Source organism: Pristiophorus japonicus, chromosome 11 (assembly GCF_044704955.1).
Source record: "Pristiophorus japonicus isolate sPriJap1 chromosome 11, sPriJap1.hap1, whole genome shotgun sequence".
NCBI classification, from domain to species: domain Eukaryota; kingdom Metazoa; phylum Chordata; class Chondrichthyes; family Pristiophoridae; genus Pristiophorus; species Pristiophorus japonicus.
Window position 1 is genome coordinate 57034391 of NC_091987.1, and position 17031 is coordinate 57051421.

At 44.0% G+C, this 17031-nt stretch overlaps 1 protein-coding gene and 1 long non-coding RNA gene across 10 annotated transcripts in view; both read right to left on the reverse strand.

Moving 5' to 3' along the window:
• riox2 (ribosomal oxygenase 2) overlaps window positions 1-17031 on the reverse strand; it is an 84099-nt gene that overhangs the window by 14155 nt on the left and 52913 nt on the right. For all 9 annotated transcript variants that reach the window (XM_070893402.1, XM_070893399.1, XM_070893400.1 and 6 more), the window contains one exon: window positions 10853-10957. In XM_070893402.1, coding sequence (XP_070749503.1) covers window positions 10853-10957 — 105 coding nt within the window. The remainder of the gene's footprint in view (window positions 1-10852; window positions 10958-17031) is intronic.
• LOC139276030 (uncharacterized) lies at window positions 9124-9998 on the reverse strand. Its single transcript, XR_011595805.1, has 3 exons — window positions 9840-9998; window positions 9561-9723; window positions 9124-9327 (listed from the first exon to the last, which is right to left on the reverse strand). It is a non-coding gene; the product is annotated as an uncharacterized lncRNA (long non-coding RNA).

Here is a 17031-nt window from a genome sequence, read left to right on the forward strand (position 1 = left end):
AATACTAATCCAACACATTTTGTTTTCCCTTGTCTAGTACATATGAGATAATAATTTAATTTTAATGGAAATCATAGTTAAATTCTTGCCTGTATAACTCTCATGCCCACTGGCTGAAATTCAATCCCTGTTGTCATGTTTAAAGTAGTTTTCCTTTGTGAAAACATTTTGCCAAGAATGTGTGTCTAGAAAGTGTTGAAGTGGAGCACATAATCTTGAATTAACACAGAACAGACTAGCCATTAACAACATTTGCTAAAGCTTAGGCAGCCAAATTCAGTACTTAATTTGCTGCAATTGTCCTGAGACACTTCTGTGAAACAAAGCGCACTTACACCCCCCAATGGCAACAAGGCAGTATGTCAGGAACTTTAAATCCCCAAAGATTTAGGGTAAAAAAAGTTCAGGGGTGGAAATTGTGTATCGCCCTGTTTGGGGGCAGTAACAGTTGCGAGGCGGTATTTCCTGTGCCATGCACGGCAGTCTCCCTCCTCCTCCCCCCCTCTGCGACCTAAATTCGGGTTACCACCCCCGAGCGCAAAATAACACTCTCCACTTGCTCTGTGGGGCACGAGCGGGGCGGAAGAAATCAGAGAGGAACGCAGCGCTTCGCGGTGGGACACATAGCTCTGCCGCGTAGAAAGGGCCCTCCCTTAGGCTGCCGACTCTGCAGGTCCTGACCTGGACCACTGGGGAGCGGGGTGCCATAGCATCAGCCCGGCACTCAAATGGAGTGCCGGGCTTCAAGATCGCAACACAGACCCCACAATCCAGCATTCAACAGGCCGCAGCCGGTAAGTCGGCCGATTTATTTATTTTTAAAGCGCAACCTCCCCATTAACTAGCGCCCCGCAAACGGCCTACAGCATCACCCAGCGCAGCTTCAGGAGACACTCCCAAATTTTCGCTCCAGGTCACTGCGCATGATGATATCGTCTTTGCCGGTGTAATAGAGCGGGACACTATCGGTTACTACCGCCACCACGCCTGGGACAAAAGTCGGTTGCGACCCGTTAGCGCCTCCCTGAGGGCACGAACGAGAGGCACAAACAACCTGAACTTCTCCCCCTAATGTTTTTTATTGCTCCATTGGTGTTGGTATTTTTCTAAATGCCTTTACTGTGAATATTCATACAACAAAAAATAAATAACATTTTATCAGTTCTAAATTAAGATTTGTTTGGTTTCTGACCTTCTACATAATCTTTTTGAAGAATTACTGAGGTTTTTAATGTGGTCTGAAGCAAATTCCATTGACATTCCACTTACAGAAGGCAATCTAACATTGCAATGAGTAACTGGACTATTGTTAATATATAATATAATACAGCACAGTTTTGATATTGTCATGAACAAAATCGGATCTATTTCAATTACTAGTGATAAAGGAATGTTGAGACAATTGAAAAAACAACTTCCTCTACTGTGCTGTCCCCTCTTTCTCTCCTCTTTTTAAAGGTGGTGAATTATGCTAGAGCAGTATGTGAGCCTTCCCATCAAATTTCGGCAGGCTATTCCACTGTGGGCTGCATGATGCCCAAGTGTAATAGTCTACATGCAACAGCCTTCTACATGTACTTTCCATTTGAAGTCACAGAATGGCAATCAGGAATTGGAACATTGGCAGATTTCTGCTTTAATTAGCACCAAGCACCAAGGCTAACTGTAGCACTGCCTGGCCAAGATTAGCAACCAGGTGCACAAATCACTAAAATCTAGTAGACGGGTACAAAAAGTAAGCAGAAAGGCTAACGGAATATTGGCCTTCATCTAAAGGGGGCTAGAATGTAAAGGGAAGGAAGTTATGCTTCAGTTGTGCACAGCTTTGGTCAGACACCATCTGGAGTATTGCATTCAGTTTTGGACGGTGCATCACAGAAAGGATATATTGGTCTTGGAGGGGATAGACCGCACATTTACCAGAATGATACCAGGGCTCAAATTGTAAAACTATGAATGCAGATTGCTTAAACTTGGCTTGTATTCCCTGGAGTTTAGAAAAGGGAGGGAGAACAGCCAGTTGTCGTGGTGCACATTGGTACCAACGACATAGGTAAAAAAAGGGATGAGGTCCTACGAGACGAATTTAAGGAACTAGGAGCTAAATTAAAAAGTAGGACCTCAAAAGTAGTAATCTCAGGATTGCTACCAGTGTCACCTGCTAGTCAGAGTAGGAATCGCAGGATAGCGCAGATGAATACGTGGCTTGAGCAGTGGTGCAGCAGGGAGGGATTCAAATTACTGGGGCATTGGAACCGGTTCTGGGGAAGTGGGACCAGTACAAACCGGACGGTCTGCACCTGGGCCGGACCGGAACCAATGTCCTAGGGGGAGTGTTTGCTAGTGCTGTTGGGGAGGAGTTAAACTAATATGGCAGGGGGATGGGAACCAATGCAGGGAGACAGAGGGAAACAAAATGGAGACAGAAGCAAAAGACAGAAAGGAGATGAGTAAAAGTGGAGGGCAGAGAAACCCAAGGCGAAAAACAAAAAGGACCACTGTACAACAAAATTCTAAAGAGTCAAAGTGGAAAAAAAGGCAAGCCTGAAAGCTCGGTGCCTCAATGCCAGGAGAGGGCTCTGAGCTAGTTAGAGTGGGTGAGAGCGCAGATGAACAGGACCTCAAGAAAGAATGCAAAAGGCAGGAGGCAACAGAACAGAGTAGCACTGGGGTAAGTGTAAATCACAAGGTGATAGGAAAAAGGGACACTATGTATGAATATAAAGGGGCTGCAGGAGGGGTCAAAACTAAAAATCATGGTTTAAAAACTAGTATTAAAACACTCTACCTAAATGTACGCAGCATTCGAAATAAAGTAAATGAGTTGACAGCACAAATCATTACAAATGGGTATGATTTGGTGGCCATTACAGAAACGTGGTTGCAGGGTGGCCATGACTGGGAATTAAACATACAGGGGTATCTGACAATTCGGAAGGATAGACAAGAAGGGAAAGGAGGTGGGGTAGCTCTGTTAATAAAGGATGATATCTGGGCAATTGTGAGAGATGACATTGGCTCTAATGAACAAAATGTTGAATCATTGTGGGTGAAGATTAGAGATAGTAAGGGGAAAAAGTCACTGGTGGGCATAGTTTATAGGCCCCCAAATAATAACTTCACGGTGGGGCAGGCAATAATCAAGGGAATAATGGAGGCATGTGAAAAAGGAACGGAGGTAATCATGGGGGATTTTAACCTACATATCGATTGGTCAAATCAAATCACAAGGGGTAGCCTTGAGGAGGAATTCATAGAATGCATACGGGATTGTTTCTTAGAACAGTATGTTACAGAACCTACAAGGGAGCAAGCTATCTTAGATCTGGTTCTGTGTAATGAGACAGGATCAATAAACGATCTCCCAGTAAAAAATCCTCTCGGAATGAGTGATCACAGTATGGTTGAATTTGTAATACAGATTGAGGGTGAGGAAGTAGTGTCTCAAACGAGCATACTATGCTTAAACAAAGGGGACTACAGTGGGATGAGGGCGGAGTTAGCTAAAGTAGACTGGGAACACAGACTAAACGGTGGCACAATTGAGGAACAGTGGAGGACTTTTAAGGAGCTCTTTCATAGTGCTCAACAAAAATATATTCCAGTGAAAAAGAAGGGCGGTAAGAGAAGGGATAACCAGCCGTGGATAACCAAGGAAATAAAGGAGTATCAAATTAAAAACCAATGCGTATAAGGTGGCCAAGGTTAGTGGGGAAACTAGAAGATTGGGAAAATTTTAAACGACAGCAAAGAATGACTAAGAAAGCAATAAAGAAAGGAAAGATAGATTACGAAAGTAAACTTGCGCAAAACATAAAAACAGATAGTAAAAGCTTTTAACGATATATAAAACGGAAGAGAGTGACTAAAGTAAATGTTGGTCCTTTAGAAGATGAGATGGGGGATTTAATAATGGGAAATGTGGAAATGGCTGAGACCTTGAACCTGTGGAATTCTCTACCACAGAAAGTTGTTGAGGCCAATTCACTAAATATATTCAAAAAGGAGTTAGATGAGGTCCTTACTGCTAGGGGGATCAAGGGGTATGGCGAGAAAGCAGGAATGGGGTACTGAAGTTGAATGTTCAGCCATGAACTCATTGAATGCGGTGCAGGCTAGAAGGGCCGAATGGCCTACTCCTGCACCTATTTTCTATGTTTCTATGTCTATGTTTATAAAAAAAAAGAGTATAAGGAACATACTGAATGAACTACAGGTGTAAATTCAATTTAGAGGGTACAACATGGTAGCCATTGTTGAGTCATGGCTGCAAGACAAGCAGGACTGGGAATTTAATATACCAGGTTATAAGATCTACAGGAAGGATAGTGAATCTGGTAGAGGTGGAGGAGTAGCATTTGTGATTAAGGATGAAATGACTTCTATGATAAGAGATGATGAAACGAGAGGTACCATTCTGGTAAGCATCTCTTATTATGGGTAGAATTAATAGAAAAGGATTTAAGACTGTACTGAGAGTTGTGTATAGGCCCCCTGGTAGCAGCTGTGAAGTGGCAGAATGTAGTAATGGAAAGATTAGACAAGCATGCAATGAGACAAAGTGGTTTTAATGGGAGATTTTAACTTCCACATAGATTGGGATAAGTATACGAGCTCATGTCAGAAAGGTAGCGAATTTCTTGCGTTCAGGATAGTTTTCTGCAACATGTCCTAGAACTAACAAGGGTGCAGGCCATATTAAATTTAATAATGAGCTTTAGATTGAAAAATTGCACATGTCACTCTGCTATTTAAGAAAGATGAGGAGGAAATCAGGGAATTATAGACCAGTTAGCCTAACATATGTTGTCAGGAAATTAATAGGAGTCTATAATCAAGAATGGAATGATTGAACACCTTGAAAATTTTCAGTTGATCAGAGAGGCCGCATGGATTTGTAAAGGATAGGTCCTGCCCGACGAATCTGATTGAATTATTTGAAGAGGTGACTAAAAGTAGTGGACAGGGGAATGCCTATGGATGTTATTTATATGAACTTCCAGAAGGCATTCAATAAAGTCCCTCATAAGAGACTGTTAGCTAAAGTTGAAGTTCATGGAATTGAAGGCAAATTATTGATCTGGTTAGATTGGCTGAGTGGCAGGAGACAGAGAGTCAGGATAATGGGCAGGTACTGTAATTGGCAGGATGTGACTAGTGGCATCCCACAGGGATCTGTGCTGGAGCCTCAACCAATATTGCCTGTAATTTCTTTTTGCCCTGAGCAGCCTCTTTAAGGGCTGCGCGAGTCATTCAAAATACTGCGCATGCGCGGTTTGTACATTGAAAAGCCAGCAAGCCAGCTGCACGGGTTCCCTGGAGCGCTCAGGGAACATTGGATTCAATTATTCACAGTATTTCTTAACGACTTAGGATGTTTGGATTGAGAGCCATATATCCAAGCCTGCCAACAAACAAAGATAGGTGGCATTATAGATGGAAGCATAAAATTACAAAGAGATATTAATAAATTAAGTGAATGGGCAAAACTGTGGCAAATGGATTTCAAAATAGGCAATTGTGAGGTCATCCACTTTGGACCTAAAAAGTATAGATCAGAGTACTTTCTAAATGGTGGAAAGCGGGAAGCAATGGAGGTTCCAAAGGGACTTAAAGGTCCATGTACATAAATCATTAAAATACCATGGACAGATTCAAATAAATAATCAAAAGGCGAATGGAATGCGGGCCTTTATATCTTTATATTAGAATACAAGGGGTTAGAAGTAATGCCACAGCTAAACGACGCCCTGGGTAGACCGTGCTGGAATACTGTGTTCAGTTCTGGGAACCACACTCTAGGAAGGATATATATTGCCATGGAGGGAGTACAGTGTAGATTACCTCGAATGATACGTAGACTTCAAGGGTTAAATTACGAGCAGCGAATACACAAACTAGGGTTGTATTCCCTGGAATTTGGAAGATTAAGCAGTGATTTGATTGAAGTTTTCAAGATTCTGGGCTCAATTTTCCCCAGTGATTTGCGCTGTTTTTTTGGCGCACGCCGCTTTTTTTGGTGTAAGTTAAAAAATGTAAGTTTCCCCAAGGAATGTGCGCCAGCATAGCTCGGTTATGATTTTTTTTAGGTTAGTTGTTTCTTGCGTCATAGGGGGCAACCTGATGTTTGTTCCAGTTTTTGTCAATTATGTAAGTTTGGCCCCCAAAACATTCTTTCGGCGTATGTGACCACTCCCGAAAAACCTTCTGGCAAGTTGAGAAAAAGCAGCGCGCATTGAAAAATTGGCGCAAAAAGACACCATTGTTTTTCAGCGAGGTTTTGGAGGGAGTCAAAAACACTTAAATATGCATAATAAAGATGATTTTTTTTTGTAACCTTATAACGCAGTAAATGGAAGTTTGATGGAATTCTGTAAATTTTCTTTTTTTTCCCACTGACACGCCACCATCGAACGATTGCAAATAGGTCGGAGCATCGGCCAGCAGAATCGGTCCCCCGCCCGGACACATGGGCTTAGGTGCAAAAGAAACCCGGGGGGGGGGGGGGGGTGGGGTGCTGTGGAAGGCATCAGAAGCCTGCACTACCCATCAAATCAAGCCCGGGTAGGTAGGGGGCTGTGGAAGGCATACAGAAGGCATCAGAAGCCTGCACTATGCATCAAATGCAGCCCGGGGGGTTGGGGGCGGGGTGTTCCCGATCACTGCGCCTGTTCAGACCTGGGTATGGTCCATGAAGACCTTGTGGGGAGAGAGAACAAAGAACCTTGTCCTGCCTGTCTGCCATTTTGAGCTTCTTGCAAAGTTAAAATTTTAAACATGGGGCAATACTGACAATGCCATACCTTGTGCAAGCCTGTTGCATGATAGTGCTTTGGAGGAGACAATTGATTCAATGGCATCACATGAGGAGCCTCAGAGCCATAGGGTAATGGGCAGGAGGCCTTACCCATGTCGGGTATGTCGAGAGAGGCATTCGTTCAAGCACCTGAGTGATGCAGACTATGTCAGAAGGCTGCGTTTCCGCAAACTGAGATCTGTGAATTAGTAAAAGCAGACCCGCAACCCCGAAGCATTAGGAGGACTGCTTTGACAGTTGAAGTGAAGGTTGCAGCTGCACTTTTATTCTATGCTACTGAATCGTTCCAAGCTATAATTGGGGATGTGTGCCATTTTTCAACATGTAACACATGTCTGCATTCGGCAGGTGACTGCTGCACTATATGCCCAGAGGAATGACTACATAAAGTTCCCCATGACCGCCCAGGCAATGCGTGACAGGGCTGTGGGCTTCTCCAGGATTGTTGGCTTCCCAAAAGGTACAGGGCTGCATTGATTGTACCCACATCGTCTTGCTGGCACCTTTGCAGAATTCCAAGATGTACAAGAACAGAAAAGGCTTCCACTCCATTAATGTGCAGCTCGTGTGTGACGACATGCATCGCTTCATTTCAGGTGATGCAAGATACCCTGAGAGCACCCATGATGTGTTCATCCTACGCGAGAGCGTCACATCTGCGGTGTTTCAGCAGCAGCCAGAAGGGCAGAGCTGGCTACTGGGAGACAGAGGGTACGGCCTCACCACTTGGCTCATGACGCTTCTACGCGTAACCGTGACGGAAGCTGACCGGGAATACAACATGGCGCACATTGCGACGCGCAGCATAATAGAGAGGACCATTGGCATCTTGAAACAGCGTTTCCGATGTCTGGACCATTCCGAAGGCTACTTGCAATACTCCAGAGATTGTCCGTCAGTTCACTGTTGTGTGCTGCATGCTGCATAACTTAGCCATCATGAGGCAGCAACAGCTGGTATAGAAGACCTACCTGAGGTGAGAGTGACTGATGATAATGATGAGGAAGATGCAGAGGACGAGGAGGAGGAGAACGAGGAACCCATGCAACTACCCGAACCCAGAGCACGACGGCGTAGTAGGGCGGGCCGTCGTGACCCTTTAACAATTGTTCGAGCCTTGCTCCAGCAACTCATCCGTGAACGCTTTGCTGCCTGAAGGCTCAGCGGCAACTATTCCACATGGACCATGTTTACTGTTTGGGCCTGTTCCGTAATGTTGTGTTGTGTTAATGGAACAAATGATGGAAATTATTCTTGTTTACTTCAAAAGTTGTGTTAATAATGGAACAAATAATGTAAATGTATAATTTAAAACATATTTTATTCAAAAATTTTACATTTGTTTGTACTTAATTTTAATAAACAAATTTTTGTATCAAACTTTAAAGTTTACACTTAAGATCACTTGCTACCTTATAAATTTACATAACGTACAAAAAACTTTGAATTTGAGAACAGTTACAACAGTAACAATAATAACAGCAGCAAAGAAAGACTGCACCCATCTCTCCTCCACCTTATTCTAAGACCGGCCGCTGCGCTTGGTCTTGGTGACTCCACCTTCCCTGCCCGTGGGCAGTGGTGCAGCGTTTCTCGGGTTGGTACAAAGCTTATTCTTTCGAACATCTCAGGTAATACGTACTTCTTGATGGGAGGGGGGGGGGGGGGAGGGGGGGGGTGGTGGAGTGGAAGTGGCAGTTGATTCTGTCAATGGGCGCGGGGTCTCGGCGTGTTCCCTTATTGCAGCAGCTAACTCCAAAATTAGTGACAGTGTCTCAACTACCTCCAACATTCCTTCCCTCATGTTCGCCGACAGTGTCTCACCTACCTGTGACATGCCCTCCTTCATGTTGAGCAAAATTGCGTCAACTACCTGCAACATTCCCTCCTTCATGTTCAATGACAGCGCATCAGCTACCTGCGACATTCCCTCATGTGCACCGACATGGTTTCAGCTGACTGAGATATTCCCTCCCTCATGTTCGCGGGCAGCGTTCCCATTTCTCAAGAGTGTTGTTACTTCCCCCGACAGTCCCGATACCTCATCACCCACCCATTGATGGTGTCCAGGAGTGATCGCGTAAGGTCAATGCTCTCTGCACTCATTGCCATCATCTGAACCACATCTGTTAGATCCTGCACCTCAGGAGAGCACTGTCGAGCTCTCCTTCCCCCTCCTCACCCTGGATGTGGCTCACTGCATCCCACTGGGACCCGCAGCCTCGGACGGCGGGGCCCTGGGTGTGCCTCGCTGCATCAAACAGTGACCTGCAGCCTCGGACAGTGGGAAACCATGGAATGTCCCACCAACATTTAAATCACTATTCAGGGAAGGGGTTAGCACCTCAATGGGCAGCACCTGTACCTCCTCCAAAGTGAGTACAACAGTGGGGACTCATCCATCCCCCTCACCCCCATGCTCTTGGTCTGGAAGTGGAATTGGAAGATGTTCTCTTCAGGCTCGTCCTCTTCTGAATCATCTTCTGCATCATCAGGGTTGGCCTCAAGTTCTGCAAAATATAACAGAACAGACAAATGGTTAGCAGCAGAGGAGGGGGCAGGGTGGCATGAGTAGGTTCACACAGCACAGACAGCGGGCTAATTTGAAGGACCACGATGAATGATAGCACATTGCATCAACCGAAGCGTAGCTGAAGGAGGCATCCCCATCAACCAAAGCATGGCTAGCCCGCGCAGTATTTAACATTTAGGAAAGCCAGACTGTAGAATTTCCAGGACTTACTCTCTTCCTCGAGCGTGGGCCCAGCTTGTGCAGTGGTGGTTGCTTTTCTCCAGGCAGGACCCATCAAAACAGCGACCCTCTCTTCCAAGAGTGTCTGTGGGTGCAGATTTGCTGGGCATTCTCCTGTTCGAGTCCTTTCTCGTTTGTTGTGTACCACTTTCCTCTGCAAAGATGAAAATATAACTTTGTAAAGAGAGGGTGTCTTTCTGCTGGGCGGGACATATACAGATGGTCGCATTTACAATTGCAATTCCATTGAAAAATGAAAATATTACTTACACTAACTACTTGACCAAGGTCCTGCCACTTCTTTTTGCACTGGCCTCCAGACCTCAAGATGGTCACCATTACACAGTAATCTTCTGCAAGTTGTTCCAGCGTTTCTTCATTTCTCTGGGTGAAACTTTTATGTGACCTCTGCTGGTGACCTGCCCTCAATCACAGTAACAAGTGCCTCCACTTCTTCCTGCAAGAAATTCTTGGTCCTTACGTCGCGTTGCATCATGTATTGCAGCTCAAATTTTTCCAATGAGAATTTAAGTTCTTACAGCTCTTTAAAAATGGCCGATTGCAGATCGGGAGCTGTACAGCGCATGCGCGCCCATAGGAATCGCGTCAAAAACATCCTTTTTTTTCCCGCGCCTGCGCAGAAGGGGCGGCATCATTTTTCGGCGCAGACATTAGGCTCCACCCACAAGGCTACAGGAAGGCTGCGCGGTGCCAATTTTAAAACCAGAGGAGGGAAATTTGGCATATTTATCTTTGAAGCAGTTGTGACCTAGAAACTCTGGCAATATGCCAAAAAAACGGCTTTGGCCAAAATTGAGCCCTTAAAGAGGAACTGATTGGGTAGAGAGAAACTATTTCTGCTGGTTGGGGAATCTAAGACTCGGGGACATAGCCTAAGAATTAGAGCCAGACCCTTCAGGAGTGAAGTTAGGAAATATTTCTACACACAAAGGGTGGTAGAAGTTTGGAACTCTCTTCCGCCAACAGCAGTTGATGCTGGGTCAATTGTTAATTTTAAGTCTGAGATTGACAGATTTCTGTTAACCAAAAGTATTAAGAGATATGGGTCAAAGGTGGGTATATGGAGTTAGGTCACAGATCAGCCACGATCTCACTGAATGGTGGAACAGGCTCAAGGGGCTAAATTGTCTACTCCTGTTCTTATATTTCTGTTGTTGGATTGAATATCTTTAAATTATCCTGGCATTTTCTCCTCCTTAGTTGAAATGCAAGTAAATCTTACCATATTAATAGAACGGTCAAGAAAACAAAAGTATTCTTACCTGAAAACTTTCTTCTTCTTCATTGTCCTCAGCCCCCATCATGTGGTTTTCTCTGCTATTTTTCAGAGAATGATATACATACACCATCATTTCTCGAGATTCATCCTGAAAAAACATTACAGTAAACATAGAATTACATAAAAATTATAATTCAGCCCAACTCGTCAGTATTGATTTTTATGTTCCACATTAGCAGTAGTTCTATTTCCATGTGCCTACTCTGTTCCCCTATCCCTTCATCCTCCTTTCCTTCTATCATCTATCTAACATTATTAAATGTTAACATGGCCTTGCTTCAATTACTAATTCTGATACAAATACAATGTCCGAAATCCGGAATCTTTGGGACCGTGTCTCAATGCGAGCAGCATTCGTAACAAGGGGATGAATTAACTGTGCAGATAGCTGTTAACGGATATGGTGTAACTGGGATTACGGAGATATAGCTCCAGAGTGACCAAGGCTGGGAACTCAATATCCAGGGGTATTCAATATTCAGGAAGGGTAGACAGAAAGAAAAAGGAGGTGGGGTAGCGTTACTGGTTAAAGAGGAGATTAACGCAATAGTAAGGAAGGACATTAGCTTGGATGATGTGGAATCTGTATGGGTAGAGCTGCAGAACACCAAAGGGCAGAAAACACTAGTGGGAGTTGTGTACAGACCACCAAACAGTAGTAGTGAGGTTGGGGATGGCATCAAACAGAAAATTAGGGATGCGTGCAATAAAGGTACAGCAGTTATCATGGGTGACTTTAATCTGCATATAGATTGGGCTAACCAAACTGGTAGCAATATGGTGGAGGAGGATTTCCTGGAGTGTATAAGGGATGGTTTTCTAGACCAATACGTCGAGGAACCAACAAGAGAGCTGGCTATCCTAGACTGGGTGTTGTGCAACAAGAGATGATTAATTAGCAATCTTGTTGTGCAAGGCCCTTTGGGGAAGAGTGACCATATGGTAGAATTCTTCATTAGGATGGAGAGTGACACAGTTAATTCAGAGACAAGAGTCCTGAACTTAAAGAAAGGTAACTTCGATGGTATGAGACGTGAATAGACTGGCAAATGATATTTAAAGGGTTGACGGTGGATAGGCAATGACAGACATTTAAAGATCACATGGATGAACTTCAACAATTGTACATCCCTGTCTGGCGTAAAAATAAAACGGGGAAGGTGGCTCAACTGTGGCTAACAAAGAAAATTAGGGATAGTGTTAAAACCAAGGAAGAGGCATATAAATTGGTCAGAAAAAGCAGCAAAGCTGAGGACTGGGGGAAATTTAGAATTCAGCAGAGAAGGACTAAAGGTTTAATTAGGAGGGGGAAAATAGAGTATGAGGGGAAGCTTGCTGGGAACATAAAAACTGACTGCAAAAGCTTCTATAGATATGTGAAGAGAAAAAGATTAGTGAAGACAAATGTAGGTCCCGTGCCGTCAGAATCAGATGAATTTATAATGGGGAACAAAGAAATGGCAGACCAATTGAACACATACTTTGGTTCTGTCTTCACTAAGACACAAATAACCTTCCGGAAGGACTAGGGGACCGAGGGTCTAGCGAGAAGGAGGAACTGAAGTAAATCCTTATTAGTCAGGAAATGGTGTTAGGGAAATTGATGGCACTGAAGGCCGATAAATCCCCAGGGTCTGATAGTCTGCATCCCAGAGTAATTAAGGAAGTGGCCCTAGAAATAGTGGATGCATTAGTGGTCATTTTCCAACATTCTATAGACTCTGGATCCGTTCCTATGGATTGGAGGGTAGCTAATCTAATCCCACTTTTTAAAAAAAGGAGGGAGAGAGAAAACGGGTAATTATAGACCGGTTAGCCTGACATCGGTAGTGGGGAAAATGTTGGAATCAATTATTAAAGATGTAATAGCAGCACATTTGGAAAACAGTAACAGAATCAGTCCAAGTCAGCATGGATTTATGAAAGGGAAATCATGCTTAACAAATCTTCTCGAATTTTGTCAGGCTGTAACTAGTAGAGTGGACAAGGGAGAACCAGTGGATGTGGTGTATTTGAACTTTCAAAAGGCTTTTGACAAGGTCCCACACAAGAGATTAGTTTGCAAAATTAAAGCATATGGTATTGGGGGTAACGTATTGACATGGATAGAGAACTGGTTGGCAGACAGGAAGCAAAGAGTAGAAATAAACGGGTCCTTTTCAGAATGGCAGGCAGTGACTAGTGGGGTACCGCAAGGTTCAGTGCTGAGACCCCAGCTATTTACAATATACATTAATGATTTAGACAAAGGAATTGAATGTAATATCTCCAACTTTGCAGATAAGCTGGGTAGCAGTATGAGCTGTGAGGAGGATGCTAAGAGGCTGCAGAGTGACTTGGACAGGTTAGGCGAGTGGGCAAATGCATGGCAGATGTAGTATAATGTAGATAAATGTGAGGTTATCCACTTTGGTGGCAAAAACAGGAAGGCAGAATATTATCTGAATGGCGGCAAATTAGGAAAAGGGGAGGTGCAACGAGACCTGGGTGTCATGGTACATCAGTCATTGAAACTTGGCATGCAGGTACAGCAGGCGATGAAGGCAGCAAACGGCATGTTGGCCTTCATAGTGAGAGGATTTGAGTATGGGTTCAGGGAGGTCTTACTGCAGTTGTACAGGACCTTGGTGAGGCCACACCTTGAATATTGTGTACAGTTTTGGTCTCCTCTGAGGAAGGACATTCTTGCTATTGAGGGAGTGCAGCGAAGGTTCACCAGACTGATTCCCGGGTTGGCAGGACTGACATATGAAGAAAGACTGGATCGACTAGGCTTATAGTCACTGGAATTTAGAAGAATGAGAGGGGATCTCATAGAAACATATAAAATTCTAACGGGATTGGACAGGTTAGATGCAGGAAGAATGTTCCTGATGTTGGGAAAGTCCAGAACCAGGAGTCACAGTCTAAGGGTAAGGGGTAAGCCATTAAGGACCGAGATGAGGAGAAACTTCTTCACTCAGAGAATTGTGAACCTGTGGAATTCTCTACCATAGCAAGTTGGTGAGGCCAGTTTGTTACAGATATATTCAAAAGGGAGTTAGATGTGGCCTTTATGGCTAAAGGGATCAAGGGGTATGAAGAGAAAGCAGGAATGGGGTACTAAAGTTGCAAAAATGATCAGCCATGATCATACTGAATGGTGGTGCAGGCTCGAAGGGCTGAATGGTCTACTCCTGCACTTATTTTCTATGTTTCTATGAGTCCGTTCTAGTTTTTGCTTTTTCCGGATTTCAGACAAGAAAATCAATAGTCTGAAATCCGGAATCTGCGACCGAATCCATGGCAGGTTTTGAGCAGCTAGATCCGAAATCCAGCACGAATTCAGTTGAGGATTCCGAATTTCAGACTTGATTTTCTTGTCTGAAATCCAGAAACCTTGACCGAATCCCTGCCAGATTTCGTGTTTTGCCTCAAAAATGTCCGGTTTTCAAACAATAATTCCGGATTCCGGACGACTCCATCAGCTATGCACAAAATGTCCGCTTTTTGGACTATTCCGGTTTTCGGATTCGAGACATTGCACATTCCACAACCCTCTAAGGTTCGAAAATCCACGGTCGCATTTTATTGAAACACCCTAAGGACAAGAAAACTAACATGGGATCGTTCTATTCATTTTAAATGAAAAATTTTTGGTCACCAAACCCTCAGACCAGGCAGGCTGGGAAACGTGTGGGCAGATACAGACATTGTCGAGTCTGGCTCACAAGTGAGACAGAGGCACTGGCCAATGGGGGAAAAGTGCATTCTGCCAGGCCAATCAGGGGTCGAGTTGGACCTGAAGCGGGGAAATCCTCAACCAATAGGGACTACCCGGCTCAGTTTGAAAATATGACTCACCCCTAACGAATGTGGACCATCATCTACCTAATTAATATGGACAGTGGACAATCACTGCAGTAATGGCCCATCAAAAGGGAGGCCCAAACCAATTGACTCCCAGGACTGTAACAAAGGACCAGCAGACTTTTAGGCACCAACGTGCACTGAAACAATACCCCTGTCCTCACATCTATCTGTACCTGTGACATCTTCTGATTAAATATTCAAAGCTATCTCCCCGCCCAAACTTACACAATGGACCACCAACTGAGTTTGAGCGTGAAAAGGCCAGAACTAAATTGGTTATAGGACCTACAGAACCACCGGGAGTGTAGAAGCAGCAGGGTGTGAAGCAGTTAGGGAGCTTGGAGCTGGCAGCTTATCTCCAGAGAGAGCTTTCTCTCTCCCTCTCGCTCCACCAGAGGAAGAAGCAGCAGTTCCGCAGACGAAGCCACCGAGACTGAAAACCAGCAGGCAGTGGCAGCGACTTCCCACAGCTGAGCTGAGCAAGGAAACCAACCAGAGGTTGGAGGTTGGAGTCAGCTTTTGGGAGTCGAGTCAGCTTTTCACAGGGCCCTCGCTCTGGGGAAGGTGTGCTTAACTCCAGCAGCTTTTTGCTTAGGAGCCAACCGAAAGGCAAAGAGAAGAAACCAACGCAACATCGAGGAGGAAAACCGAACCGACCAACAACGTAAAACCCACCCCAGAGGGACCCCGAGCTGAAATAAGTGCCCCCAGAACCCCGGAGTTGATAGGATTGAGAGTATAGCCCAAACCCCCTCACAGACTCAATTTAGGATAGGAATTGGTAAGAAGGGTGGAAGTGGTAGGTGTGGTTGTGTGTTAGTGGAATGTTTTAACCTCTTATTTTCCCCTTCCCTGTTGCAAGATTTTTCGTGTTGTTGAGTGAGATTGTGCCATTACTGCTATTTATGACCTCTTCCTATTTACTATTCTAAATAAACAACATTAGCCATTTTGTACTCTTACCCACTGTGTCTGGTGCCTCATTACTCACCCATCCTCATAAATCGCACGTACAGAACCCCAGGGGAGTGTGGATTCGAACCCACACCCCAAGCTCCCCTTACGCCTCTATGTAAAAAAAAGTTTCTCCGGCTCTCTGTCCTAAATATCTTACATTTAATCTAACTTCTATGTCTCCTTGTTCTCGATCCCTCAATCACTAGAAACAGATTATTTCTATCTACTTTGTCCTATCCCTTTTAAAACACCTCTATCAAATCACTGCTTAATCATCTCTTCTAATAAAAATAGTCCCAAATTTTAAAACCTCTCTTCATATTTGCACTCAGGACCCGAACTGTGATCTTCCTAAGGTTTAAGTAGATTCACTATTATATCTCGATTTTTTATATTTTATATCTCTTGCCATAAAATCTCAGTATTCCATTAGCTTCTTTATGGCCTTATCTAGTTTGGGTGCTATTTTTAATATCCGTGAAGTTGAACCCCCAAATCGCTCTGCTCCTTCACATTATTCAAAGTTTCCCCATTCAACAGTATAATTATTACTTTCATTTTTTGACCAAAATATACCACCTCACGTTTACTGACATTGACTTCTATCTGGCATCTTTATTACCCATTCCACCAGTTTATCAATATCCTTTAATAGCTTCCTTTGTTCCTCATAATTAGTTACAAAAAATCCTATTTCAGTATCATCTTCAAATTTAGATACAATTCTCTCTAAGCCTGTAGCCAAATCACTGCTACACAGTGAACAGAAGCGGTCTCAGAACCCTGTGGGACACCGCTACCCACTTCCAAATACTGAGAAAATGGCCTTAACTGCTACTCTGTTTCCTTCCTTCTAATGAGTTTTTAAATCCAATTTTTCTTAAACATCTCGTGTGTGATACTTTGTACAACGCTTTCTGAAAGTCCATGTACACCATATCCATTGCATTTCCCCATCCAGCATACCAGTCACCTTCTCACATTCGGGTTTGTCATGCATTATCTTCCATTCTGAAATCCATGCTAGATACTTCTAATTATTTCCTCTTCATCTAGATGTTTAGTGATTTCATCTCTAATTAAATATTCAAAAGCTTCTCGACCACAGATACTAGCTAGTCTGTAATTACGCAAGATACATCTGCCTCCCTTTTTAAAAAGAATGACTATTTGAACTAATGCTTTTCTCTTCCTACTGCGCCTGCGTCCTCTGGACTACGCACTTGTGCTGATGTAAGGGACTTCGGCTGGGATAGGCAGCACTTGCGCTGGTCTAAGGGACTTCAGCTGGAACTTGGTGGCTTTTGCTGGGTTGTTCGAGATCTGTCCTCTATGGTTTCAGAAGTCAGAATG